The sequence below is a fragment of the Neodiprion fabricii genome, chromosome 1, assembly GCF_021155785.1.
Source record: "Neodiprion fabricii isolate iyNeoFabr1 chromosome 1, iyNeoFabr1.1, whole genome shotgun sequence".
NCBI lineage: Eukaryota > Metazoa > Arthropoda > Insecta > Hymenoptera > Diprionidae > Neodiprion > Neodiprion fabricii.
Window position 1 is genome coordinate 36,983,920 of NC_060239.1, and position 27,210 is coordinate 37,011,129.

A 27,210-nucleotide genomic window follows, 5' to 3' on the forward strand; every position below is an offset into this window, starting at 1 on the left:
CTGAAATCGGAATTACAAGGATCGATGGAGATCGAGTTTATCCTACACTCGAATAGCGCGATGATCTATTCAGCGGCAGGTGAGTGACAGCGATCCGTAACCTGTCCGCGAAACGAACGGTGATGGAATCGAGAGTGAAAACGGGACCGTGCGAAGGTCTGAGGAAGTGGCCCACATGTGCAGATTTAAGAAATACCGAACCATCGTGTCACTCTGGTTTGATTGTAACACGGATATGCAAAAAAGTCTGTTCCTTCTGCTCCATGGGATGTTTTTGGTAACTTCCACTTCCCTCCGTCGAGTACAGTATTCTTGCAAAACACAAGGCGGTTGCATAAAAAAAAGCATCTTTTCTTTGATACACATCCGAAGACGCTTCCGCTTTTCATTTTCTGTTTCCCTGTTTCTATTTATTCTTGAGTCTAACTCTAGTACATGTTAAACGCAAGTAAGAAATCACTTTTGCACAGGATTTCTACAATCAAAAAAGAACAGAATACCAGATTTCGAGTCAGACGAGAGTTTCGCTCTAAATGAAACTACGTACACCGAGTTTAAGAAAAAAAACCTGACTTGATGGGACCTTTCAGAGTGTTTCTTCCGGTTGCGGTGAGTGAAAATCTACAAGAAACAGTACAAAAAAAACCTGTGCAATATTTTGGTTAGACTGAAAGCTCAGCCTGACATTCACCATCAAAAGTTATACACCGTTCTTATTGCGTGTCCTTGGTCCTGATGAGCGTCGCCTCGAGGGTCAAAACTTGGCACCTTCATGATCAGGGAAATATCGCTACACAGTGTTAATTTTTTCGCACAAAGAACAGTACGACGTCCCCCCCGACTTGTCGCAGCATGACGAAATCGATTCTCGTATCCAACACCGTGCGTTGGTTTTGTATTATCGCATTTCAGTGCAGCGTGCATGAGGCAAGAGTGTCCCTGGAGACCAGCGCGCTAAGAGAGGTGGTAAAATTGATGGTTGTAGGCGGATTTGCATTGCAAATTATTGGATCATCTCGCGGAGATTAAAGCGGGCATCGTTCATTTACGACCCGTGCGTGGCGCGTAATCCACCCGTTTATTACGCGTTCGCGGTCTTAGTCACAATTCACCCTCCGGCCGTTTTCCGCGTAACGCTTCCCGCCTAATTGCACCGTGTGTGTGCTTTACACGCGTGCTTTTTCCGCGATCGAATGTCGCGCACGCGTACGTATAGGTATCCTTGCAGGTATCTGCATGCTGCACGCGTTTACCGATGAATTTCCATGGGACAAAACACGCGGCACAAATCCGTACCTCTAATTATACAGCAGGTGGATCACGCGTGGTAACCGACCGGGTCATATATTACACAATAATCATCAATTTCTCGCATGTTTTATAATTATCTCCTATAAGATACCAATTTAGCATTTTTTATTTATTTATTTATTTATTTTTTTATTCCCTCTTTGTTTCTTTACATTCCTCCAAGCGTACAACCATATAAACCTTGCTATCAGGGACATTGTCGTTTCATGATCTAATACCCACGGCATAACTCCAGGCACAGGTCAGGTCTCGAAACGACTTTAAGCCTCGCCTTTACCCATGAGAGGAATAATTATAACATGCGGTACGTGTCGATATTATCATCGTGCAATTCATATCGCTATTGTCAATTTCTGATGCCGCATGCCGGTCGTGCGGGTGGGTGGGTACAATACGTCACGTCTATGGGTGTAAAGAAAACTTTTATCACTGCATCTGTAGACGCTTTTAAAACTGGGCCAGTCACTAATCGACTACAATTATACATACCTCTTAGAATTTTATTTTAATTCATTTGTTTCGCAATGATACGATCTTATTCGCATTACTTTATCGCCTAATTTTACGTCAAAATTAGCAGGGGCAATTAATCCCCCCCCCGCACAAAAAAAAAGAATTCCCAACTAATTCTTATATCGATATAATTTAAGAAGTATCTAAAATGTGTAGACTGTTTTCTGTGACTTGTGTTCAGGAATATTCATAGAACGGAATAAATGAATACTAGTGTCGAGATCTAGATGGCTTAAGAATGTCGTTACGATTAACACGTGTTCGGTAAAAATTTATGCTAATAAATGCCTGGTAGAGTCTTAATCCGATCAGAAACGACTCTGCGCAATTTTATTTCGATCGTTATTTGTCAGATGGAAAGTTTTCGAACATCCAACGAGTATCCGCTGTAAAACATCCTCGACGCCAAAAGCGGGAGCTAATTACCTCTCGAAGCATTAATATACCCACCACTGTCTGACAAGAGATCGACGATTCGTATTGAGAGATTTCTAAGAAGCCCACGGCGAGCTTACCGTCCATACCAAAGTTCATTTATCTTCTCGGGAGCCCAAACGGAGGAGAGATACAAAGAAATACACACTTGGAGTCCGTGACGCGTTCCGGTGAGACAAAGATAGGAACTGGTGTATATGTATAAACGAAGACATGGAAGTACGGAAAATAAAAAGAAGCGGGACGAGGAAAAGAGAAAAATGGCAAGGCCCTTGTTCGCCGAGTGAAACACAACGTCGCTATTCTCACAATAGACCATTTTCGGCACCGAACACTCGCGTTTGCTATTGCTCATACGTATGCTAATGGTCTTATTCAAGTGCTCTCTGTATACCGGCTAAATTTCCTACGCGTAGATCCCACCAAAGCCTTATCTCTTGGCCCCTGTGGAAGCGAGTACCTATTTATCCGCCAGGACAACGAACGAATCGGTTCCATCCTCCGAGCCACGAAGACGTGAGATATTTTTAGACGAAAAAACGAGTACGGCTTTCGCCAAATGAGCTATCGAGAATCGGCGAGTTCACGTTTCCGGCAATCGGTGCTTTTCGAGCAGGTTTGTCATCGGCGCGATTCGACCTTCTCGTGTCACTCGAAGCTCGTTCATCCTTTGGGACTGATTGATATTCGCAGGCAGTCCGTTCATTTGCTACAAATGTGCGTTATCCGCAGTGTTTGAGGAGTAAATAATCACTGGCAGTTGGCCAGACGTTGTCTAGGCTTTGATTTATAACCGCAGATGACAAACGGAACACGATGGACGACGACCTAGTTACGGTTGTGCTTCGTGATCCAGTATACGGTTTCACACTGGCACTGGTGATTTAACGTTGCTTGTTCGTTCAAAGGAAGGAAAGAAGGGGATATTGGCTTTGATATTTATCATTCGAGAAAAGCCCGCGTACCGCTTTGAAGCTCTTCGGACCTCGATTCTTGGCACAAAAAACCCTCGCGCGTTGCTGCACTTGAACGCATATTACGCTTCTCGAACATCCCAGTGCTTATTGGCACTCAGTCAGAGATCACTGTCAATTGACGTCTGTTCAGGTACCAAGCACCAGATTTGGTATTCGGAATCGTTACCTTCAGCTGATTCCTGTACCAAAAACGTGGAAAAAACTTCACACGGAAGCGACGAAGGAAAAAATTGATCACACAGTATCGAAGTTCGGAGTTTTATTTATAAAAGGTTGAATTTTTCCATTCTTTCGCGTAGACGAGCCGTCCCTGCGGGCCTTGGATGGTTTCTCTTTTTCTCTCGTCACAACTGCACAAGAATAAAAAGCAACGCTTGATCCTCGCGTTCGTTGGAGTTCCGATAATCGATGCATCGAAGGTACTGTAAATTATTCTTAACTTTCGTATCGCGGATAGGTGATTATATTATACTTGGCAGCTGTCAATGGTTTTGACACGAGGTTAAAATCGACAGACGGACGGGTTTCAGCGTCGAAACACTCACGTTATACGGTCGGGATTTTTTGTGCTGCTGGATTTCGGCGTCTCGACGCCCACTCGTGAGTCAGTCCGAGATAGCGGCGTGTCTACGATTTTACCGTCTCTTTATTCACTCCTTCCATCCGTTTGTCTACGTCTTCGGACATCTGCGAGCTTGCACAAGCCTCGTAACGTTGTGCATACGTAAAGTGACGAAACTCCCCTGAGCGCGGACCTTGGACACCCATAAACCGATGGACTTCCCGCTGGGCTCTTTGCAACTGTCAATTTGTTTATTTGATCGGTATTGGCAGTTTCGAAACCTCCTTGTCGTATCGATAAATCAATAAATTATTCCACGTGGCATAACGTCGCCTAGCGTCGGTTCCAAGGGCTTCACGGCTAAACTCCGTGAATACATGGGACTTTAGTTATTTGGTAACGTTTTCATCGTTTCTACGATTTTTTATGGTCAAAAACGAAATCGAGCGTGGATGAAGTGAACGCAGAAACATTTTAGTTCCTGTTTATGCTCCGCGTTTCACATATCCCACGTACGCTTCATCGATATATCTCAGTGTCAATATTGTGGCTAATAATATGTACAGTTAAAAATAATATACAAATACACACACGCGCGTTTTTACGTGTGCGTAAATACCGGCTAACCAATTAGATTGATTAAGTCGAAGTCACACCTCTCGATAATATTATGTATCTACACGTTACATCTCTTTCATTCTACGATTAATACGAGTTAAGCGGACAGTGGACTGACTTTATCCAGATGATGCGGTCTAATCTGATTGTTTTGAAGATTCTTCAACCCGATTGAAAGACGTTCAGGTATGTTAAAAATAATTCAGGTAAATTGAAAGGAGATCGGATCATTTCAACGCTTAACAGTCAAGTCTTTGCTCGTGGTGTCGTTTTTTTTTTTTTTTTTTTTAATTTACAAACGAATTTTGGTCAATAGTATACAATGTGTATACGTTCACTCAATGATATAGTATAACCGTATCGCGCTATAATTATTATAATTATACCATATAGTCGTCAAATTATACACATGTTGAAATTGAAATAATAATGACGGTAACTTTGTATCGCATAATCATCGTGGAAAATAAGGATTACGTAAACGTGCAGAAACATGGTATTAAAAATTAATAGTTACATCTATATGCATATGTAATTGTAACCTAACGTGTTTAAATTTCGGCTGCGCTTTGCACAATATTTACTTTCTCGTCGTATTATAACTGCGATATTCAAACACCTGAAACATTTTCGCAATACCTTTGAAATAACATCGATCTGTGTCAAGTTTTTTTTTTTTTTGCCTAAACTGACAATTTCTCAAAGGTTTTTGATGAACAGAACGATATCCAAATTTTGTATAAGCATCGTGATGCAAATATCACCGAAGGTTGGCTTTAAATTGAGTGAGACAATTAATTTAACCTACTCCGGTAAATAACAAAGCACCAAAAAACCAAGCCACAAACACGCAAACATACATATTTGCAATGAAAAGTTCTCGGTAAATCCAAGTAGTGTTGGAGTAAATAACGAAACAGCAAAACTGCACTATATTTTCACAAAGTCGCGTCTATCACATACAAAAAAATTATGCCAAGTCACGTCAACGGGTATAATAAAGTGTGTGAACATTATTATGCTCGCGCGAATAGCAGCCGTAGAATTGAGTAGACCGGTGAAGTTTACACTCGTCAAAGTATTAACAAACAACAAAGCTCGAACGAATTTGCAATTCGAGGCCAAAGCCGCATTATACATTATATGAATTTGTTGTCTTTTTTGAAAGTGGACTCAGTTACGTGATTTTTTATTAATTTTTCACCGAGTGTTGATGACTGTGCAATGTAATGAGCAAATCCGAATGTATAAATACCGGGAGGATCTCTTGAAACTTGAAAATGAACCGCGCATGCGCGAGTTTAATCGGCTGTTCGCGCAGGCTGGCCATCCCGAGTTTTCAGCCATCAAACTTTGTTTCCGGCGGCGATGTAGTTGATGCGAATTTTCGAGGTTAGAATCTCAAATAATTGAGGCAGCGACTCGGCAAGGTTTGGGAAGCATTTGTTACCGGGTCGGAAAGTCGATTCTTCAAAGAACGGTCGGAATTCAATGCTTACGCTCTTTGAAAATTCAAACGCACACATTTTGCGTAGGTTGGCCCGCCTGCATCGCAGACAAAAATATCGCCGCGGGAAGATTTCGTCGACCAATGAGACCGAATTACTCGGCGCATGCGCGGTTCATTTTCAAGTCTCAAGAGATTGTCCCTGTATACGTACAAGCATCGCAGTCCGACATACACGGTGGGGTTTATCTTTTTAACCAAAGTCAGGTTAGGTTGTCGAAGTGTAAGTATGTATTCGTGCGAAGAGAAGCTCCTCTACCGGTTTAATGAAATAGCCTAAATTCAACAACCAGATCGCCGACGGAGCGTGTGGGTTTATAAGGAAACCGGTTCTCGCTTATTCGCAGATGTAATTGTCACGAGCGTATCCTGCAGAGAGCATTCTCAAAATGGACGTTCTGCCTCCGCCATTATTATGCGCATCACGCAACTGCGGGGGAAAAAAATCTCTCACCGCCTACGCGTAATTATCCTGGATGCGTTTCAAGATGCAACGGCATTTCGATCGTGATTAAGCTTCTCTACCGCGTGGAAGCGAGAGGCGATTAACGTGTGATTAAAATTAATGTATTCTACCTGCTTCAATGAAAATCGCTTATCGAGACGTCGTATTGATAAACCAGTCCTTATAGACCCGCGATATCAATGATCAATTACTCAAGTGCATGTTATAATTGTTATGTCACTGTCACTGAGAGAAAGGATTATTTTAGTCAAGCGATATTCGTCTGATTCAACTAAATCCGACAAACGCGATATACTTGGTTAATTTAACAAAATGCTTCTGTTGGTCCAACGAAATTTAATTGATTCGACTAAACATTTTTTTTTTGAATTGAGACAAATGAATATTTACTTTGCCGCCCGTATCCACGCATTTAGTTTATTCACTGACTATTTTCTTTCGGTGATACGTGTATTTATTTATTTAGATTAAGTAACTTGACGGGAAATTATAACTGTATATGTAGGGCAAGAACATGCGCTACGAATATGAGATTTCTTTGTGGAACTTCTTCAAGACTCTCGGATAGTTATAACAGCGATACTTGCGTTGACAATATCTTTATTAAAAGAGATTGAATCGAAGGGAAATTTTATACAATAACAATAAATTTATTTACTGATCAGTTTTCTTACGTACAACTTCAATTCAAGCAGCGTAATTCGGTTCTACAATTTATCTTGGCTCTTTATCTGGCATTCAGACATGTCGAAAAATTGGACTGGTGAACGCGTCGATTATCAGATCAATCCTTCTATATTAAAGCATTCATCATATTCGGGTACAGAGATGTCAAGTTTTTATCGTTGAGAATTCAATTCAATACAATTCCTGCGCTTACACGTATTCGGGCAATCATAAAACAAAACAAACAAATAACAGGATCTCGATATTTTTATCCATGAAAAATATAACAGCAGTTCAGCGATTACGCGTTGTGAGAATTTGTCCAAGTTACGTGGAAGAAAATGGAATGTAGACTTTACATCTCCTGCGGTAAACATATGAGTCAATTCTACATAAAATGTGATAGATCTACCTAAGCACATTCTAATTCTTACTATTTGTTTCGTAACTCTTATTATCGGATTTGTGAAAAAGTGCTGTCCGTGTATTCACCGCAGAAGATATAAAAACTACAACAAGCAACAACCAATGATAAACAAAGTTATTATACGATATTTGCAGACGGTATACTTCATTTCGATTATCATGATCTGCAATATTTGATCCATATCTTCTTTTCTTTTTTTCTTTCACCAATGTTTGTGATTGATAAACTGCAATCTGTCTCTCTCTCTCTCTATCTCTCTATCTCTCTCTCTCTCTGGGGAAAACTTTCCAGTTCGAAATATTGACCAAAAGTCCATTTCGTTCCGTTTCTAAACGCATATGCGTGTAAGTAGGTAACAAGTAAACACGAAACGGAATACTTGTGTACTTGACCGTATTCTTGTGTGTACCTTGTGCCTATATTTTACACACGCTTGTACCAACCACGCGTAATAGAGTATATTATACACCGGGAAAAATTTTTCAATCATTTGTTACAGTAACTAGAAAAATTGAGTAAAACAGGTGTCGTTAAAAAAACTGTTTGAATATTGTTGGAATTACGAAAAACGAGGTGCGCCTAACCATTTTGCGCTATCGTCGATTCTTTTTTGGTTATTGCAACGCAAAATCAGTTTCTGAGGTTTACTCTACTTTTTTAGTTAAACAAGGCTTTAACGTCAATTTATCGTTGCACAAGCGTCGAATTTTCGCAACAGTTGCAAGAAAATATAGCAACATTGATCGTAACGAGAAAAAACAGTAACGGATAGAAAACTGATTTTCATTTTCTACCTAGAACTATATTTTTCGATTGTGGTAGAAAATGAAAATCGTTAAGGCGCAATCAGGAGCTGTCGCATATATTCCTGTGGAAAATTTGGGATTCGGTAAATAAACAAATCTTTTACTTACTTACCTGTTATACTTGGCTGAGATGTCCGAAATGATTGTTTCAGGTTTGGGGAACGAGGCTGCTTTGCAGAAGTTGTTGAAACAACGTGATGATGAGGTTGGAAGAAGAGAGGTGAAAAGAGAGAAGAAAGAACGTGTAATAAATCGTTGCAGACCTTGTTATACATATACTGTTGTATAAAAATTGGAAAAAGAAAAGTCGAGTTACAAAATGAAAAAGAAGATGTTTTATTACGTCTGCATCACGTTTCGCGAACGGTACGAAAACAATCAACTTCGTTAACCTCGCTGATTAACCGGGTTAATCCAACAAATTGCTACACATATTTACTGTATTTATTTTTGATTAATTTTACATATGTGAGCAGACTTTCACCTCTCGATTTCAGAGAGGGATAATAATAAACTGTACGTGCAGATTGTTATTTATCATTCCATTGTTCAACCGAATGTATTGAAATTCAACGGTCACCGACGAAAGCTTGTAACAATGCCAAGGAATAATTTGTAACGGCGTTTATTTTCGAAATTGATCAAGTTCACATCGAAAAGAACTCATGAAATTGTGGCGGCATTGAAATTCCGAATTTTAAAACTTCCGAAATTGCGAAAACGAGAAATTCAAAAAATCTGAAACATCGAAATTCCGGATGACCGAAGATTTTTAGTTGCGAGAATTTCCGGCTTGGTGAAATTTCACCTCTTTGATCTTTCTTTGTCTTGGATTTTCGACATTCTTACGTTCGGAATCCTGGTCGTTCTGATTTTCGGTTTTTCTGATTTTTTACACCCATTCAGGTACATTTTAATCTTCCGAATTTTACTCTACGTAAACTTTATCTTTTGAAATTTCGCTCTATCCCAACTTGATATTTCGTAATTTTGAGCCGTCGAAAGTTTGTCGTTTCCTCAAAGTACGATTTCTTTACTTCAAATTTCGCCCCAAAATAATTCGGAATTAGGCGCTTTCGTAACTTTTCATTTAATTTTCAGTAATATTCAACCCCAATACTTATATATATATATATATATGTATATACAGTACGAACACCTAAACACACGATGTAAGTAAGTGTCGGGTGAAAGAGTCGGGACGCCGAAAATATACGCGGCGTCGAAAGTCTTCGAATGTGAAGAGTGTCGAGTACGGAGGAACGATAGGCGCCTCTTACACATGCGGCGCAGCTCGAAGCTGACGAGAGAAATCATAATTTCGAGAGTCGAGATTAATAACACATATATAACGTAGGAGATCCTATAAGCACAAGCGTATGGCTGTATTATTTTTGGTCGGTGAACCCGCGAATCCCCCGCTGTGCATGCAGTGGCGAGCCTTCGAAATCAGTTTATTTGTCGATAAAATCAAGGAAATAAAACATCACACCACGTAGTTGCCAGTATAAATGTTTACACAACGCGAGTCCGTGGCTGTGCGGTGAGTTAGACGCGCGTGGTTTTCTATCGGGGACAAAAATATAAAAAAAAAAAAAATACCGAATTAGTTGAATTATTTTTTGTATCACGTCAAAATCCGTCAGCTAATTTAATCTCATTCGAATCAACTTTCCCGTCAGAATTTCAAGCGTTCGTCAACGGTTACATTCCGGCGTTGCGACGATACTGTGTCGCAAAATTTCTTCAACGTTTCTCACAATCGGATAATTTTTGCGCGTTCAGTCAGCGAGCAAAATGAGCCCGAAAACATTGGAATATGATCAAAAACATCGGAGTTTATAAATTGTTTTGAACGTTCTGATTATAAGAAGCCTTTTTTCGAATTATTCGTATCTTAGCTTGCGTTGTGCGAATTCGATTAGATTCATTTCGATCTCATAGCAGAAATTTTGTTTCATTCGTGTTTCGCTATGTCGGCGTGCGAATAAACATTTTGGAGATTTTGAAAAACGTTTTTTCTTTACTTTTTAACTTTTGTTATTAAAACAGTCCAGCCGATTCGTTGTAAAAAAAGATTAGGCGATATTCGTTATCCCGTTTGCTCAATTTATTCGTTAGTTTCGAATCAAATTGGGTAGCTGAGCTCTTTGACCTGTGGAAAAACACTTTTTCGATCCAAGTGTACGCCGGGAACTGAGAGAAATTTTTAGTACCGGTTACCGTTCGGTCCTTAACTATTTTCATTTTCTACCACAATCGAAAAATATATTTCTAGGTAGAAAATGAAAATTAGTTTTCTATCCGTTACTGTTCTTTCTCATTACGATCGCTGTTGCTATATTTTCTTGCAACCGTGCCTCGTTTTTCGTAATTCCAACAATATTCAAACAGTTTTTTTTTAACGACACCTGTTTTACTAAATTTTTCCAGTTACTGTAACCTGTTAAATTGTTCTCCGTGTATTCGATGGATTATAACCGAACACCCGTTACGTCGTAGAAAGCCCGATTTGACCCAATGATGGTAGGGAGGGTCATGGCTGACGCCCACGCTGCCCAGGTGTTCAAGATTAATATAAAGCTAGGAAACCGATTGGCCACACACTGACTAAAGCTGGAAGGACAAAGACGCGTTTTTAGGATCGATACAGACACACACGCGTCCAAACGACGTCCGTATCTACCTAAATTTACGTAACCACGGGATTTATACCGTGTCAGATTATATTCGCGACGAAACAAACTACGCGGTTTTTGTAACCACATTTCGAAGAGCTGCTTGTGTAGAAACGATCGTCTGGAACCCTGGCTCAAAAGATATTACATATTTGAATAAACGAGTATTACACTTGGCTGTCCGAAGTTATGCGTTGGGAGTTTTGAATCAGTTTCTCCATTCGTCGTTTGTTCTGAGAATCGTTTGAATTTCCCGCCAAAGGATATATCGCAGATACGCGTGTCAACTTGTCCTTACTCCGGTAAAAATCTTACCAGATTATGACAAATGTCGAACTCTGTTCGTAATCTGATTTGCTAAATTTGAGACGTACAGTTGGAGGGTAAATTTTGAACCATAGGGAAAAAACCCTGACCTCAGGATCTTAAAAGTAAACACTGGTTTCGCGGTCGGAGAGTCCTGTGACGTTTACAATGTTTTAGAGCTTTTTAATAGAAAGCTCGAGCCGTATCTCGGAATTAAAATAGAAGAAAGTGGATTTGCAAATTGGCTACGCAAGAAACGGCGTTTTTCATACAATTTATGGTTCATCGAAGTCTCTCGATACAGACCGACTCCTCGAGGTGATAAATTAGCGAGATTGCGGATTCGATTTTTGAAGCGTTGACGAACCGGCGGCTAAAAGCATTTTTAAGGAACGAATTATAAGAGTTTTCTCAAATGCGCGTAATTGCGAGCTCTTGTTTGAGGTAACAGTTTACCGCGACATGACGTCACTACCCTACTACCTATCACATCTGACACCACGTGAAACGATATTTCAAAAAAGCAGACTCACGTGCTGACTCGCGCGAGCGGGTGTAATTACAATATCCAAAGACGTTATAGGTGATAATGCGACATCTGCTCACGATCCTTCACATATATATATATATATATATGTATATTAAGGTATCCGGTTCGAAAGACGAACCTATATACGTGCAACATAACAATTATCAGGAATCGTGCATTCTACAAGACAAGAGGAAACGTGCACCGAAGTTTACACCAATCCATGTACGCGTTACAAGCGTTCGGTTAGTTAGGGTGGTTCATTGTTGACTTTCGTTTTCTAAGATGACACTCGAAAAATTCTTGACGAATGCTGAAAAAAAAAAAATTGTCGTAAAACCTGGAGGAGATGGGAAAATATTTAGAGGTCGCTACCGATTATTGTAATATTTTTTATTTGTTTTTACGCGTACACCTTACGGGCTTACGTATATACGTTAGTTTATTGTTTTTTGTACAGTGGTCCAGTTAATCGTTCACCGATCAACGGCAAACAGCGCCTAACGATTCCGCAGTTGGCTGTTCTCGTCTTTTATCCGAAAGATTAATCGCCTCGAAGAAATTTGGATAACATTTTTTGCTACCGAAATAGGAATATCGCATCACCTTGATGTACCTGTTTCGTTTTCAGTACTGATTTTTATGAACAATGATTAATTGGACCACGATATGAAAAAAATAAACTTATATATATACAAGTCCGTAAGGCGTACGCATAGAAAATAAATAAATAGTATGACAATAATCGGTAGCGAACTCTAAATATTTTCCTACCTTCTTCAGGTTTTACGAAAATTTCTTTTCAGTATTCGCCAGAAAGTTTTCCGAGTGACACCTTGAAAAACAAATAGATTAAAGAATGTACAACCCTACGGTTCGCGTATACAATTTTTGTTTCATACCTATATCCCAGATATATTATACCCGTTTTGACTTCTTCGTATATAATTTGATTAACACGGCATGCAAGTCCAATGATCAGTTCAAGGAAAATAAAATTAGAAAGCATCGAGTTGTAACACACTGTGTAAAAGTTGTCGCAGCCTTCAACCGTAGTTAACAGGAGATTCGCAGAGGGTGAAAAGAGATATGTGCTTATGTTCTTTTTTTTTATTTAATTTTTTTTTTTTTTTTGTTTCCATTTTTCTGCAAAAAAGGAAAGAAAGAATAAAAAATTTAACGCCGCGTTTCTCCCCTCGGGTGCGAAATGAGACAGTGCGGAAAGCCCGCTGAGCGTCGTAAAGTCCCGCGTTTAAAAACCGCAGCGAAGGCCATACGAGAGAGAGCGAGAGAGAGAGAGAGAGAGTTTCATTCGCCATAGACCGAAAAATATATGTACATATTATACGTGGTGTAATTTATCATCATTCCCGCGTTATGCCCGTATAATAGAAACCCGTCCTCGACGTTTATCCGCTGCATGCGCTACCTTCGCTTTGTGTTATTTCTTATCCCAGCAGACACTCGTTCAGCCGTGTAATAGCCGACATAATGTGACCAGCAATAATTCATGGAAAATTGTTGTAACACAGTGGTGACCGTATCCCAGAATCGTCGACTGTGGCGTCGTTAATACTATAGTTTCTGGAAAAAAAAAAAAAACAAAAAACGATGGGGAGAAAAGAGAAGTCGACGATTTTTTAAAATTTTTTCTCCATTTTTTACGCTACAAAATATCAAACCTTTGACTCGAAACTGCGAATATTTTATACGCGAGTGAATATTTCGCGCAAATTTTGTGCCTCGGTTTCGTCAGGGTTCACTTTCTGAGGATAAAATAGAAAAAAAAACAAATAAGGTGCGGGCAAACCAAATCTTGTGAACAAGAAAATGGCGTCAGCGGCTTTTGCAAGCATTGAAGATAAAAAAAAAAAATAAATGATAATCGGGTCGCGGCTGCCGGGCGAAAACATTGCGCAACTATCTTCTACCTAACCGTTCGATTTTTAGCCGGGGTCGTTTAATATAACAGAGGTTACAGAGCGCAGTGCAGCCCCTTAAGAGAGTTTTTCCGCCGAAATTGGCGGGCCGCCAATTTTCCATATCTGGAGCGATGACTAAGAGGCCGAGAGCGCGGACCAATCGGATCCCGGCTCGGTTTCATCGGCCAATCGTGCGCCGTTACCAAAATCCATCTACACCCCAACACGAGGCTTCGGTTAGGCAAGGACGCCTCGCCCCGGCCAATCGAGTCGCAAAGCCCGCGTTTTCTTCCTCTCGTTTTCTTTATTTCTCACCCTTTTTTTTGAGGAGGGACACAAAACCAGCTCTATCTATACACGCCGACTTTCGCCTCTGCCTTCCTTCTCGAAGTAGAAACGAAAATAAAAAAGGAAACGAGGTGAGAAGAGCGAGAGATTCGATCGCGTCGTTGGTTCTCAGGTTTTATTTCATCGTCGCGTAGTTCCAATTTATATATTGTTTATTTATCGGTCTAATATCGCGTAATTGTATCACGTGGTTGACGAATTTTCGTAATTCATCGCACGAGTATTTCTGGTTTTTTTTTCAGATCTGTGATCTAGGAGGGGATAGATCTTTTCGAGAATCGTCCGGTGAGCCGGTCTTTTTTTCTCGTTTCATTTAAATCGCACGCTCGTTTTAATCGTTATATGTACGCTTCGATCGAGTGTGGATAAAGGATTGTTTGATTAATCACCGCAGATTTGTTACACCTACCGCCTGTTAAATTCGCAGTAATTAATTTATACTTACTTATTATAACTCTATGCTTACGGACTGCACGCGTGTTTACAAACTTTACGACACCACGACGACGACGACGCGTCTGGAGGCCGCGAAGACCAAAGACGTAAAAGGGTCAGTAAGTCAGGGTCTCCTTTCCTGCTGCATTCTTCACTCCCGTTCTCCAACACCTTTCACACACCGCCTCTTGGGCGAGATTGTACGGTTACGTTTCTCAAGGTCTGGACTCTCGACGAGCATTGTCAGATTCATCCCTGAAGCGACGGCTCGAAACAAGGAATCGAACAATGAGCATCGAGATATTTATGTGGTTAAAAATCGAAGAAGGTGTGAACTGATCTCATCTTGTAGGTGTTGCATAGATAGAATTTTACGAATATCGTAGAATTGCGGGATGATCAAGTTTCGAAACACTTGAAGTTGGCCGCCATTTTGAAACCTGAAGCCGCGGGATTTGAAACAAATTCACGGCACACAATTTCAACGCGTGCTTCGGATTTTCCATCTACGAAGGGAATCGCTTCGAAAGAAACACTGAGAGAAATTTTTATTTCCGGATACCGCTCAGTCCTTGACTGTTTTCATTTTTTATCACAATCGAAAAATATAGTTCTAGGTAGAAAATGAAAATTACTTTTCTATCCGTTACTGTTCTTTCTCATTACGATCGCTGTTGCTATATTTTCTTGCAACTGTTGCGAAAATTTAACGCTTGTGCAACGATAAATCGACGTTAAAGCCTTGTTTGACTAAAAAAGTGGAGTAAACCTCAGAAACTGATTCAGCGTTGCAATAACCAAAAAAGGATCGACAATAGCGTAAAATGGTTAGGCGCACCTCGTTTTTCCTAATTCCAACAATATTCAAACAGTTTTTTCAACGATACCTGTTTTACTAAATTTTTCTAGTTACCGTAACAAATGAAATTTTTCTCAGTGAAGAAAAGACAGGTAATGAACGAGAAGTGGAAGGTCGGGGATCGCGACGAAGGGCCGGAAAGTGGTTTGCCTACTTTTCTGACTTTTGTCGGACTCGGAGCGAGGTTTTAACCCCTTTTTAACCCCTGTCAGTGCGGCAAAGACCCCCCGCAGCTGGTAATTTGTGTTTTGGCAGGTTTCCATCGTAGGCGCGATTCTCGGAACCAATCTTAGCCTAGTCTCTCTGGCGACCCTCGTCCGCAGTGGCCAATGGACATGGAAGTGTGGAAATAGTGGCGAATCGGAGCGGGTCTCTAAACACCCCGCAAGAGGCTCACCCTTCAGAGGTCGTCCTTACGTAAGAAAGTCGGAGAGAAGAACGGCCCAGGGGCAAACGTTTAAATTTAAACCTATGAATAAGTCTTGCCTCAACTCTGCTGGCTCCCTACCCATGGACCGTTGATGCCGATGCTTGTGCTTGTGCTTGTGCTTTTGCTTGTGCAGCCTCCGTTGCGTGTCAACAACTCTAAACCGACGGCGCAAGGGTTACAGCCAAGATGGAAAAAGGAGAAGAACTCTAAACCGGAGCTGTTTACGATCGTCCGAGGGATCGGGCCTCGTAAGAAGCGACTCGGGAAGTTGAACCGCTCACGAGTATAAAGTGGCGAAGGTGAGAAGAGAGCCTAACGATGGGAAAACACGCTGAGAAATATGTTATTTGTTAAAGTCACCAGAAAAATTGAGTAAAACAGGTGTCGTTGAAAAAACTGTTTGAATATCGTTGGAATTACGAAAAACGAGGTACGCGTTAACATTTTGCGCTATCGTCGATTCTTTTTTGGTTATTGCAACGCAAAATCGGTTTCTTCGGCTTACTCTACTTTTTTAGTTAAACAAGGCTTTAACGTCAATTTATTGCTGCACGAGCATTAAATTTTCGCAACGGTTGCAAGAAAATATAGCAACAGCGATCCTAATGAGAAAGAACAGTAACGGATAGAAAAGTAATTTTCATTTTCTACCTAGACGTATATTTTTCGATTGTGGTAAAAAATGAAAATAGTTAAGGACCGAACGGTAACCGGAACTAAAAATTTCTCTCAGTGCAAGAATGGAAGGTTTTTCCGGCCAGATACTTTCAAGAGCTCCGGTTACCGAGTTGATACTCTGTGTACGCTTTATTATTATAACCGTCGGAATTCTCTCGCAGTGGTCGAAACCGTGTCGCTTTAATGAATAATGGTGTACACGCGTTTCGGTGTTGCAGTATTTTCCGAAAAACAGTGCCAACAACTTCAGCGAATCTGTATTATGTTCTCTCACAATTTTTCAAAGCTAACTATTCGCTCCTTCGCACTTGTCAAATAAGACAGATTTTTATCGCCACGTACCGTATATTTTTAATTTCACTCCCACACGCTACGCGTTTGCAGGAAGAAATAACAAAATTACGATGCTCTCGCTTAATTTTAATAATCCGATCGCGGCTCGCGGTATGCTTTTTTTTTATCTCAATTCGTGCGAAGGATGCAGAGAACGTGTCACAACGGTTTTTAACATCTTCTAGTCCCATTTACCGAACCCAACGCTGTTTGTTGAAATAATTTTCCGAGCGTTAAACACATATTATCACTATTAGCCTCTTGCCTCGGATATTATTCGATCAACCGGAAGTGGGAGGGCTTCCCGTAGCTGATGAACGACGAAACTGAGAACGTATCGAAGTGGACTTGCATCGGCTTCTTGTGATTTTATTTTTATTTTAAAATTTTTTTTGGCCTCTCTCTCTCTCTCTCTCTCTCTGTCTTTTACTTCATTATTCACGTCACAAAATCTTCGACGAGGTTTCCTCAGCCATAAGACTACATTTTCCATAATCCGCGTAATCTTGCAGCTCTCACTTTTTTTTATACTCATAATCGTTTCACGCCGCAACAGTTGGTCAAGGTTAAAGCAAAGGTGACACGGGGTCAAACATCACGCCGGAGGCTGTACGTATAAATTCAACACCTCGATTTTCACCTTCGAGTTTTCTTTATTATTATTACGCGTATTGGTGTCGACGCGTTAAAGTGTCCAAATTTATAAAACACCGCGTGGGCGTTCAGATAAACCTCGTATAACTTATCGGCTGTACGTGTAACACGGAGAAATATCTGCCTGAGGCTAAAAATCGAAATACACAACGTAAAGCGATGAGACATAATTGCGAGACGTGATGGGTGCCTGTAACTTGAAAAAAAAAAAAAAAAATTCTATCCATGTCTGATAAATTGCTCATTTTTCATTACAGATACCGTGTTACACGTCTTTAGACGTCTTGTGTTTGACGTTATACGCGCTAGTCGGTGTTGAAAGTTGACTCGAGTATTGAGTAAGTGCAGATTATATACGTAAAGAGAAAAAAAAAAACTCCAGCGTTTTATTTCGCTATCGCTATAAAACCAAACCAATATATAATTTAGTTTTCTTCCCATTTATCGAAATGCAAATGTAGTTCTATTATTTTTCAGGAGAGAGAGAAACTTCAAGGTACAATTGATTATCGGTTCTTCGCAGATTGAATTCTATCATGTGAAGAGGGAAGTATAGGTTTAAGTACCTTGTACACTAATGCACAAAGTGTCAAATCGATCATCGTCGATAAATTTAATAACAATCATATTACGTGCTTCCTGTTTCTCCGGCGAACATAAACCGACGAGTTTATACAATTATCAATCTTACAGTATACGATTATAAGCGCGAATATCAGAGTTAAAAATTATTCGATGAACAGGATTGTTTCATCCTGCGAAAATTAGCTGTCACATACGAGTTTCTGCGATAATTACGGCAACCTTTAAACTGTGATTTTCTCAACCACGGTAGGAAGTTTCATAAAATCGTGAATATACCGAAGCCAAAATCCTTGTCTTTCAAAGTGTGCATTACAGCCAAGTGCCGGGCAGTAAAGAGCAGGGGAATAATCACAGGCCGAAGAATGTCTACGTATACTAAACCGGAACTTGGGACTAACTTTCGAGTGTTTTTGCGACCGTAAAAGATACACACGCCGCGGCGACGTGAGGAGGATGAGGAGGAGGAAGAGGAGGAATGGTGCGAGGCTGAGAACCGGCGACGTAGGCGTCTCCCATGTGTGTCGCATTTAGCCGATGGGTGTGTAGGTCGCCTGAATACACGTGGGTATAAAAGTCCATCGCGGGCAGTCTTGTGCAGCGGGTTCAGAGCCTTCCTTTCTCGCCCCTCGTCCTCTTCCTCGTCTTCCTCTTCGTCTTTCGCCTTGCCTACGCGGTTTGCGCTCACTCCGACCGAGCGACCGGTTGGCCAGAGTTTCACGTTTCACGAGCTCTGCAAACCAGCCTCGTAAACATTCGCACTTACCAACTCTTCGGCTGGCGGAGGAAGAATGAAGATAAAAAGAAAAGAGAGAGAGAGAGAGAGAGAGAGAGAAAAAAAAGAGAAAAATAAGTGAAAATAAAAAAGATGGAAACACTTACGTACGATTATTCTCTCCTTAATCAGTTACAACATATTATGCATCATGCGCAGTGATGTGGATCGAGTTACTGCGGTATCAGTTTCAATTTCAACGCTTTACTAATCACGATCTAATTCTACGTGTTTTGCTACCAATTATAAGTACACTGAGAGAAATTTTTTATTCCCGTTACCGCTCAGTCCTTAACTATTTTCATTTTTTACCACAATCGAAAAATATAGTTCTAGGTAGAAAATGAAAATTACTTTTCTATCCGTTACTGTTCTTTCTCATTACGATCGCTGTTGCTATATTTTCTTGCTACTGTTGCGGAAATTTAACGCTCGTGCAACGATAAATTGACGTTAAAGCCTTGTTTAACTAAAAAAGTGGAGTAAACCTCAGAAACTGATTTTGCGTTGCAATAACCAAAAAAGGATCGACGATAGCGCAAAATGGTTAGGCGCACCTCGTTTTTTCTAATTCCAACAATACTCAAACAGTTTTTTCAACGATACCTGTTTTACTCAATTTTTCTCGTTACTGTAACAAATGAAATTTTTCTCATTGCGGACGAACGAATCCGTCGTCATTTTTTCTACGACGAATTCATTTGTCTCGATGCTTTTGAGCTCGAACGGGAATGCCGTCGTTTCATCGATATTGACGATATCTAATTATTACCGGTAACTAAATGCACGTGCATAACATACGGATCAATTATCAAAAAACGTCCGTTAAAGAAAATTTACGATACTTATGTACTTCAAAAATTTCCGCTTAATTTCACCGTTCGATTCTTGATAAATTTCAATAATCTTACGCGTAAAATTTCCAAACAAGGTCAAACAACGCTCTAAAATTGATATTCAATTATACTCCAACTAGTGAAAATTTATTGCGATCGGTGAATACCTCGTCATAGATCTCGCGTAGTGTATAATTTACATAAAAGATCAAACAATGGTTATAAGATACGCCTCTCAAAATCATTCACCAAAACCATCATCGAATAGTAAAGTGCTACGGTGCTAAATATCTTCGTTCTGTCTCAGTAAATACAACATAAACCGAGTCCATTGACCCCGAGCAGTTGAGCTAATCCAGCCCGTTGAATATTCAGCCGTCCCTTCGGAGGGCTCGGGACGACGGGACAGCTGGTCGCGTGCCGAGGGGCCCGCAAGACCCGGTGGGCCCAACCACGATGGGCCCCTTCTTTGCCACGCGTCTACGGGGGCTCGTTAACGAGCCGTGCAGACACGGGTCCGTGGGGTGCGCAGTGTCGTAACTTCGCGTGTTCTTTCCCGCTTGACGAATTTACTACAACGACCAGGTTTGGCGATTAAAAAATTTTCGCAATGAAGCAGGCCCAAGAAAGTCCCAATAGTCTCTAAAGCGTTTTTCAGATACACTGAATCTGATCCTGGCGCATAATCGGTTCCTTAAAATTGACCTTTATGCCAAAAGAGGAGAATAGAATACCTGATTAATATTTATAACGTATTTTATTTTTTAGAATGGAAATCGTCCAATCTACTCGATGATCGTTTACATGCGATCTGTAATTACAAACTAGAAAAATTCAGCAAAACAGGTATCGTTAAAAAAAAACAGTTTGAATATTGTTAGGATTACGAAAAACGAAAAATTATTGTCGATCCTTTTTTGGTTATTGCAACGCAAAATCAGTTTCTGAGGTTTACTGTACTTGTTTTAGTTAAACAAGGCTTTAACGTCAATTTATTCTTGCACAAGCGTTAAATTTTCGCAACAGTTGCAAGAAAATATAGCAACAGTGATCGTAATGACAAAGAACAGTAACGGATAGAAAACTAATTTTCATTTTCTACCTAGAACTATATTTTTCGATCGTGGTGAAAAATGAAAATAGTCAAGGACTGAGCGGTAACCGGAAGTAAAAATTTCTCTCAGTGCGAGAGGCAGGCACGTGACACGAAAGGGTTTCTTGATAGGTGTAATTTTCAATTTCAATATCGTCGCTTCGCCACGCCGCAGGCGATGTAGAGAAAGCATGGAGGAGGGAGCGATATTTTATAAATATTCAGTACGTTGAATTTGTTTTTAATATTTATTCCTCAGCGGACAAGCATCGTGTTTTATTATCGTACATGCAGAATGTATTACCTACCGTCTATCGGTATGTACGATATGTTTATAATATATACCACAACAATATCGCAATTTGTGTAATTATCTGCAACTGCGTGGCTGTTCTAAACTATCAATCAAGATCACCGAGACGCCGTCAGAGATCTTTGCGCAAATGTCAATCGAGATTTAACAATAAGCAGAATCACATTTGAATAATCATAATCGCAGGCTCTACGCAGCGGTTCGCAAGTTTGATGTGTCTATGCATAATACATCGCTTTGTATCGTGTATACGATACATATGTGTTTGTAATATTACGAACTAACAAATCGGATATTTCATATAACGTGTTATCAACTGGGAAAATAAGGCGAAGCAAGTACGATAACAAAGATATAAATAAGAAAAAAAATTTTTATTGTACATAAAAAATGTCGCATTTATAATTGTTCACAAGATGTGGAAAACGTACGATTGACAAAAGATATCAAGAGACACTTTGCGTTACAAAAAGGAAAAATATTACTTAGACCTGCGCAACGGTTGCGATGATTAGTTTACTTACGTTTTGCACAAATTCGCTAGTAGAAAATAATTTTTTTACATATCTACCGTATCGAATGCAGCAGAGAATGCGGTCGAACGAAGTGTGCAAAGACGCAAGAGTAGTTACAAGTGTTACGATTATTCGAGTACATGTGTAATAAAAGTGAGCCGTAAATTTGATAAATCAAACATACGTGCGGTGATAAAGTTATAAGTGTAATTATCGCGAGAGGATTAAGATTATCGAGACAAGAGTGTAAACAATGTGCGTTCAGTGTTCGAGCAGTAGTTAGAATCCGAAAAATATAAGTGGTTAAATAGAAAAAAAGCTTGTTCCAAACGTCTGTATATACATATCTGTATGTATACGAGGTACATGCCGCAGCGTTAAACGTGTTTGAAATTTACGAGTCAAAACAATCAATAACCTTTCATAGCATTGTAGCAGTAGCGAGGTGTGTAACTTGATAACCCTGCAGCAGCTTTTTGCGCTGCGTATACTTATCCCTCAATTCTGACAGAACTCGTAAATTAACTTACTTACATACTTCGCGCTTCGCTCAAACTCGGGGAAAAATTAATAATCGCAGGCTCAGGTCCGCTTGAGTGATAGGAGAAGAAAGCTGACCCGAGATTATTGTGTAACTTGTTAAAAATGCTGGTGAAATCGACGAGAAAATTGAAACTCCAGAATCAAACTTCCAAATTATCTGTTATTGAAACATGCAGTCTTGTGAATCGAAAAACTTTACTAAATTTCACCGAATCTGTGAAAACTGAGAAAACTTGTACGAAGACTCGAGATGTTGAGAACTACTGCCGACCGAAGTCTCGTACTGTAAACTCAGCAAAATCGTCTGCGCAGCTGTACATGCATAAGGTGAAAAACAATTCTCGGTAAATTTGGTCAATTGCATGAAACTTTTACCTTGCGGCAAATAATTGCACGTTTCGCGATGCTTGAGAGGCGTTGCAATAAGGGTCATTGGCACACTTTCCAACTGATGTACACACACACACATACGAATAAAAAATACCCAAACATTTGCACACCTGCATTATTATATTATATTTTCACCTTCACGCTATGTTGCGTTTCTTCTCTTGAATTTATTCAATTCCTTTTCCAGCGGCTGAAAGCAAGTAGATTTTTAATTCTTGCCTCGCCTTCGTTCGTACGTATTAAAATTATACCACATGCGGAAGAATCGCGTTTTCTTTTTAAAATTGGAGATAAATTTTTATCGTGAGATCTTTGAAATAAAATAGAAACAAAAAAAAAAAAAAAAACAAAGAATCCAGTAACTCTGATATCCAATTTCGAACAATTGTTTTATCAACTATTTTCATAATCAGTAAACTAATTGACTGACCGAAGCTGCTGAGCGTTCGTACACGGCTGTAAATATTGAGAAGTCGCGTACGGTAAAAGAATGTAACGGAGCTCGGCGACTGTTTAGACTTGAATTAAACATTGACTTAGCAACGTGCACGCCGACTCCGAGAAGACAAAGAACCGAAAATGCCCCGAGTGTCGTAGAGTTTGGAAAAACCGACGGTCACTGTAAGTTGGAAGCCGTTCGAGGTGGCTGCACGCACGGCATAGTAATAAAGTGTTATAATCCTGTTACACCCGTCTCGAATATCAATTTATCGACCATTGTTGTTTCTGCTTGGCGAAACTCCATGCACTTTGTACAACTTGTATTGTACCATGTACGCATGTATGTCGAGAGTCGAATGAATCGAATATCGAAAATAAATGTGACGGCGCTCATTTCACAGAACTACACTGAGATAAATTTAATTTGTCGCAGTGACTAGAAGAATTGAGTAAAACAGGTGTCGTTGAAAAAACTGTTTGAATATTGTTGGACTTACGAAAAACGAGGTACGAAAAACGAGGTACAAAACATTGCGAATTTGTGATTTTTTGATCCAGCCGATTTGTGCATAAATATAGGAAAATCGTTCCTCGGAAGAGTTCAAATTTTACGAATCACATACTTCGTCACATCAATTGCAACCGAAAAAACGAAGCGCTGATGGTATTCAAACAACGGAGCTTCTTGCTCTCACGAAATGGTTTGTTTCGTTGATAAAATTTGGGTTGATTTGTCTGAAATCAAAAGGCTCTTGAAATTAAATTTTTCTTTCACACAACGAAGAATCTAGTTGTCTCTACACTTCATTTTTCTAGATACAGTACCGGTTACAGTCCATCAACTTCTTAGCCCTTACGCTGCACACCGAGGTCAAAATAATCCCACGGCATGTTCACCTTAAATTCCACATAAAAAATATCAAAAATAATCTGATTTGATCCAAGATAAATTACGAAATATCGTAAAAATCGTTAATTCTTTCTTATTCCAAAAATTCAATCTCACTCATTCGCAAAACAAATACCTTTTTCCTATCTCGGAGTACGTCCATATTTTGTTTTTTTTTGTTTTTTTGTTGTTCTTCTTGAAGCTAAAAATTCAGTGAGTTACGATTGATTTCCCGTTATTTTGTTGTTTTATGAATTTCTTTACCACATTCGAAAGTCAAGTTCACCAAAGATATCCAACTCGCCTTGAAATATCATAATCAAAGAGTATCCCAGAATTTTTTTCAAATTATCTGAATAGATATCACCGTTTCTAAGCAATGATTTTTGACGTGGAGTCTCGAACGATCTTAGTTCGACACCGGTGTTACAAACAATAGGTATGCCGCGCAATGGTTGATTCTAATCTCAGCTCTCTCCTTTCCTCTGAAACAAGGCAAAAAAAAAAAAAAATAAAATAAAAAAATAAATAAAATAAAAATGTATACACTTATAATATAAGAAAAAAAACAACGTAAAAGATTGAAAAAAAAGTCGCTCGATCCGCGATTCTTTCGGCACGAAGGGGGCAGCACAAGGGAAGCAAGCCTGAGGGGAGAAAAAGGGGGGCAATCGACCACAACTGCCGTCTGTCGCGGGGATTCCCTACGCCCCCTATCACGCATGGTCGATTTCCAGGACGTGGAAGGGCAGAGGCAAGGCTGCCGACCTTGCAGCAACAGCAACAGCAACAGCAACAGCGGTAACGGCACCGTGTGTTAACCCCCTTTCCTCTCCCTCCCCCGCGCTCTGTACTTTACAACGTTAGGATAAGGGCAAATGGGGGGGGGGGTCCGAAACGGGGCACGGGATGCACGATGGAGTTATTGATTTTTCTCCTTCACCCGCGTGCTTGTGCGTTTGTTGTGCACACTTTTACACATACGCGCAATCGTGCACAGACGCGTGAAAAAATGGCGGACGTGCCCCGTCTATGGGATGGGGGTGGGGGGTATTTGCTCACTTCGCCGATATGGGCGCAGACAATTCTTCGTGCCCTCGTGCGAAAGAATAACGGCATTGGATTATACGAGATGTGTGTGTATATATATATGTGTTATAACTTGTAGTTTATATATACGTGTATAATCTTCGCACTTTTGTAGGCACGGAGTTGCGGGGGGCGATTCTGCCTTTCGCTCATGCATGGGGGATAAGAAAGAGGGGGTATTTCCACGCGATGAGGAACATCGTGTAATGTATGGCTGCGATTCTATATGCGCGCGTAGTTTATTTCATCTTGATTACGAAGCTCAGCTGCGGAAATGGATGGAGAAAATTGATGTCACCAATCGCGTTATCTTCTTTATAGGAGAAACTGTGAGTTCTAATTGTAATACATCGCTTTTGCGAGTAACAAGTTTCGCGGATATTATAGAATATATTTTGTGATAAAACCCTTATACCGATCATATTCAACTTTTTTCTTATTTCAGATGTGAGAAGTACGATGCTTACTTTATTTTCAATCGAATATTCAGCCGGTGGATGGGAAACAGCAACTCGACTTATCGTCATGGTTTCTTATCCTGTTGCTTCGTCGTGATCGACGACCACGGCTTCGATTCACAACGATGGGCCGAATAATTAGAACAACGGTGATTAAACTACCCGATATGTGCTTTCAATGGTATACACTATGCTGCGACGAAAAATTGATTCCAACATTTTCATAATTGTTGAAATTTTCAGCACAAGTCCGAAAGGGTTGGCCTTCCTTTCTTCACGATTTCTTCACCAAAGACCTTTCATCTCCGAATCCATTCGTACGACTTTGCCTGGACTAACCAGATATCAAGGATTCCAAAAAAGGCGTTCCAATTATCGTGGTATTAACAACTGACAAATTGCGAATAAAATATTGGAAAATTCAATTATTTATTCGTTTCAATCCAGGTTACAAAAAGTAGCAGCAATACAGTATCAAATGTAACATATCGTATCTTGCAAGGGTGCATTGCGCTTGTACGTAAGCCAGAACTTAGACTATACTTACTAACTACGACAATGACTGTCTAATATAATATTTTTCATATTCTGCTTAATATAATATATACTGCAATCCTTTGTACTGTTCTAATGTTCAAACTTATTACGAAATATTCAATGTTAACATACTTTTGCATTTCTTTTCGACTTTCACTTTATACTATTAGTTAACTTGTTGAAATACTACACACTGACACCCCAACACTTGTATTAAGATTAAGGCGTATTAAATAAACAGCTAAAACTTGGTAGTTATATATTCGTAACTTTTCTTACCGACCTTTTCACAACTCCTGTGCAAATTTCCTGTATTTTGGTCAAAGCTCTTGATACATTGGTAGAAGGGGTTGACCTTGCTTTTTTGGCGTTTTTGGATACGGAAATTTTTCCATCTGCAATTGATTTGTGCGATTCTTCTGAGACTGACTGAACCCTTGAGAATGCGCTGAGGATATCAAGAACAGCGTTGGATCTGCGATTGAGAAAATTGTTGAAAAGTTCCTGGTTTTTGCAGTTGCCGCTCCTCGGCCGTTGCTCGCAGCGTGTTCGAACTTGGCGCAATCAGGTCCTCTCGTGAAATTACGTCGATATAGCGTACGGATACTGCGATTCGAACATTTTTCGGAATCTTCATATTTTCACCAAAAATCCTGAGGGGTTAGCCTTCCTTTTTTTTAACCAAAAAATCTTTCGTCTCAGAATCGATTTGTATGACTCTTTCCCGACCAATTGGACCCCCAGGAACTCAAAAAACGCAGCGAAAAGAGCCTGGGACCAACAGCAGAGGAATGACGACAAAAAGATCTTCAGCTGAAAAATGTGAAAATCACTGGTTCTCGTTTTTTGGCTGTAACTGTTGATCCGTTGCTCGCAGCGTATTGGGACTGCGCTTGATCGATTCCTTTCGCAAAATTACGTCGGAATAGTGCCACAAAGAATTTATTCCAGCACTTTTCAGAATCGCGAAAATTTTCGCCAAGAATACAAAGGGGTTAGCCTTCCTTTTTTTTTGACCAAAAAATCTTTCGTCTCAGAATCGATTTGTATGACTCTTTCCCGACCAATTGGACCCCCAGGAACTCAAAAAACGCAGCGAAAAGAGCCTGGGACCAACAGCAGAGGAATGACGACAAAAAGATCTTCAGCTGAAAAATGTGAAAATCACTGGTTCTCGTTTTTTGGCTGTAACTGTTGATCCGTTGCTCGCAGCGTATTGGGACTGCGCTTGATCGATTCCTTTCGCAAAATTACGTCGGAATAGTGCCACAAAGAATTTATTCCAGCAC

At 40.0% G+C, this 27,210-nt stretch overlaps 1 protein-coding gene across 11 annotated transcripts in view; it reads left to right on the forward strand.

Moving 5' to 3' along the window:
• LOC124188203 overlaps nucleotides 1-26,179 on the forward strand; it is a 73,888-nt gene extending 47,709 nt beyond the window's left edge. For 2 of the 11 annotated variants that reach the window (XR_006868911.1, XR_006868909.1), the window contains exons 3-6: nucleotides 8,441-8,654; nucleotides 25,042-25,255; nucleotides 25,372-25,533; nucleotides 25,628-26,179. Coding sequence is in view for 1 of the 11 variants with exons in the window: in XM_046553339.1 (XP_046409295.1) it covers nucleotides 8,486-8,493; nucleotides 24,462-24,638; nucleotides 25,042-25,255; nucleotides 25,372-25,377 (405 nt within the window). In the remaining 10 variants the exon portion in view is untranslated. The other 9 variants (XR_006868913.1, XR_006868912.1, XM_046553339.1 and 6 more) reach the window with 9 other exon arrangements.
• The last annotated feature ends 1,031 nt before the right edge of the window (nucleotides 26,180-27,210 follow it).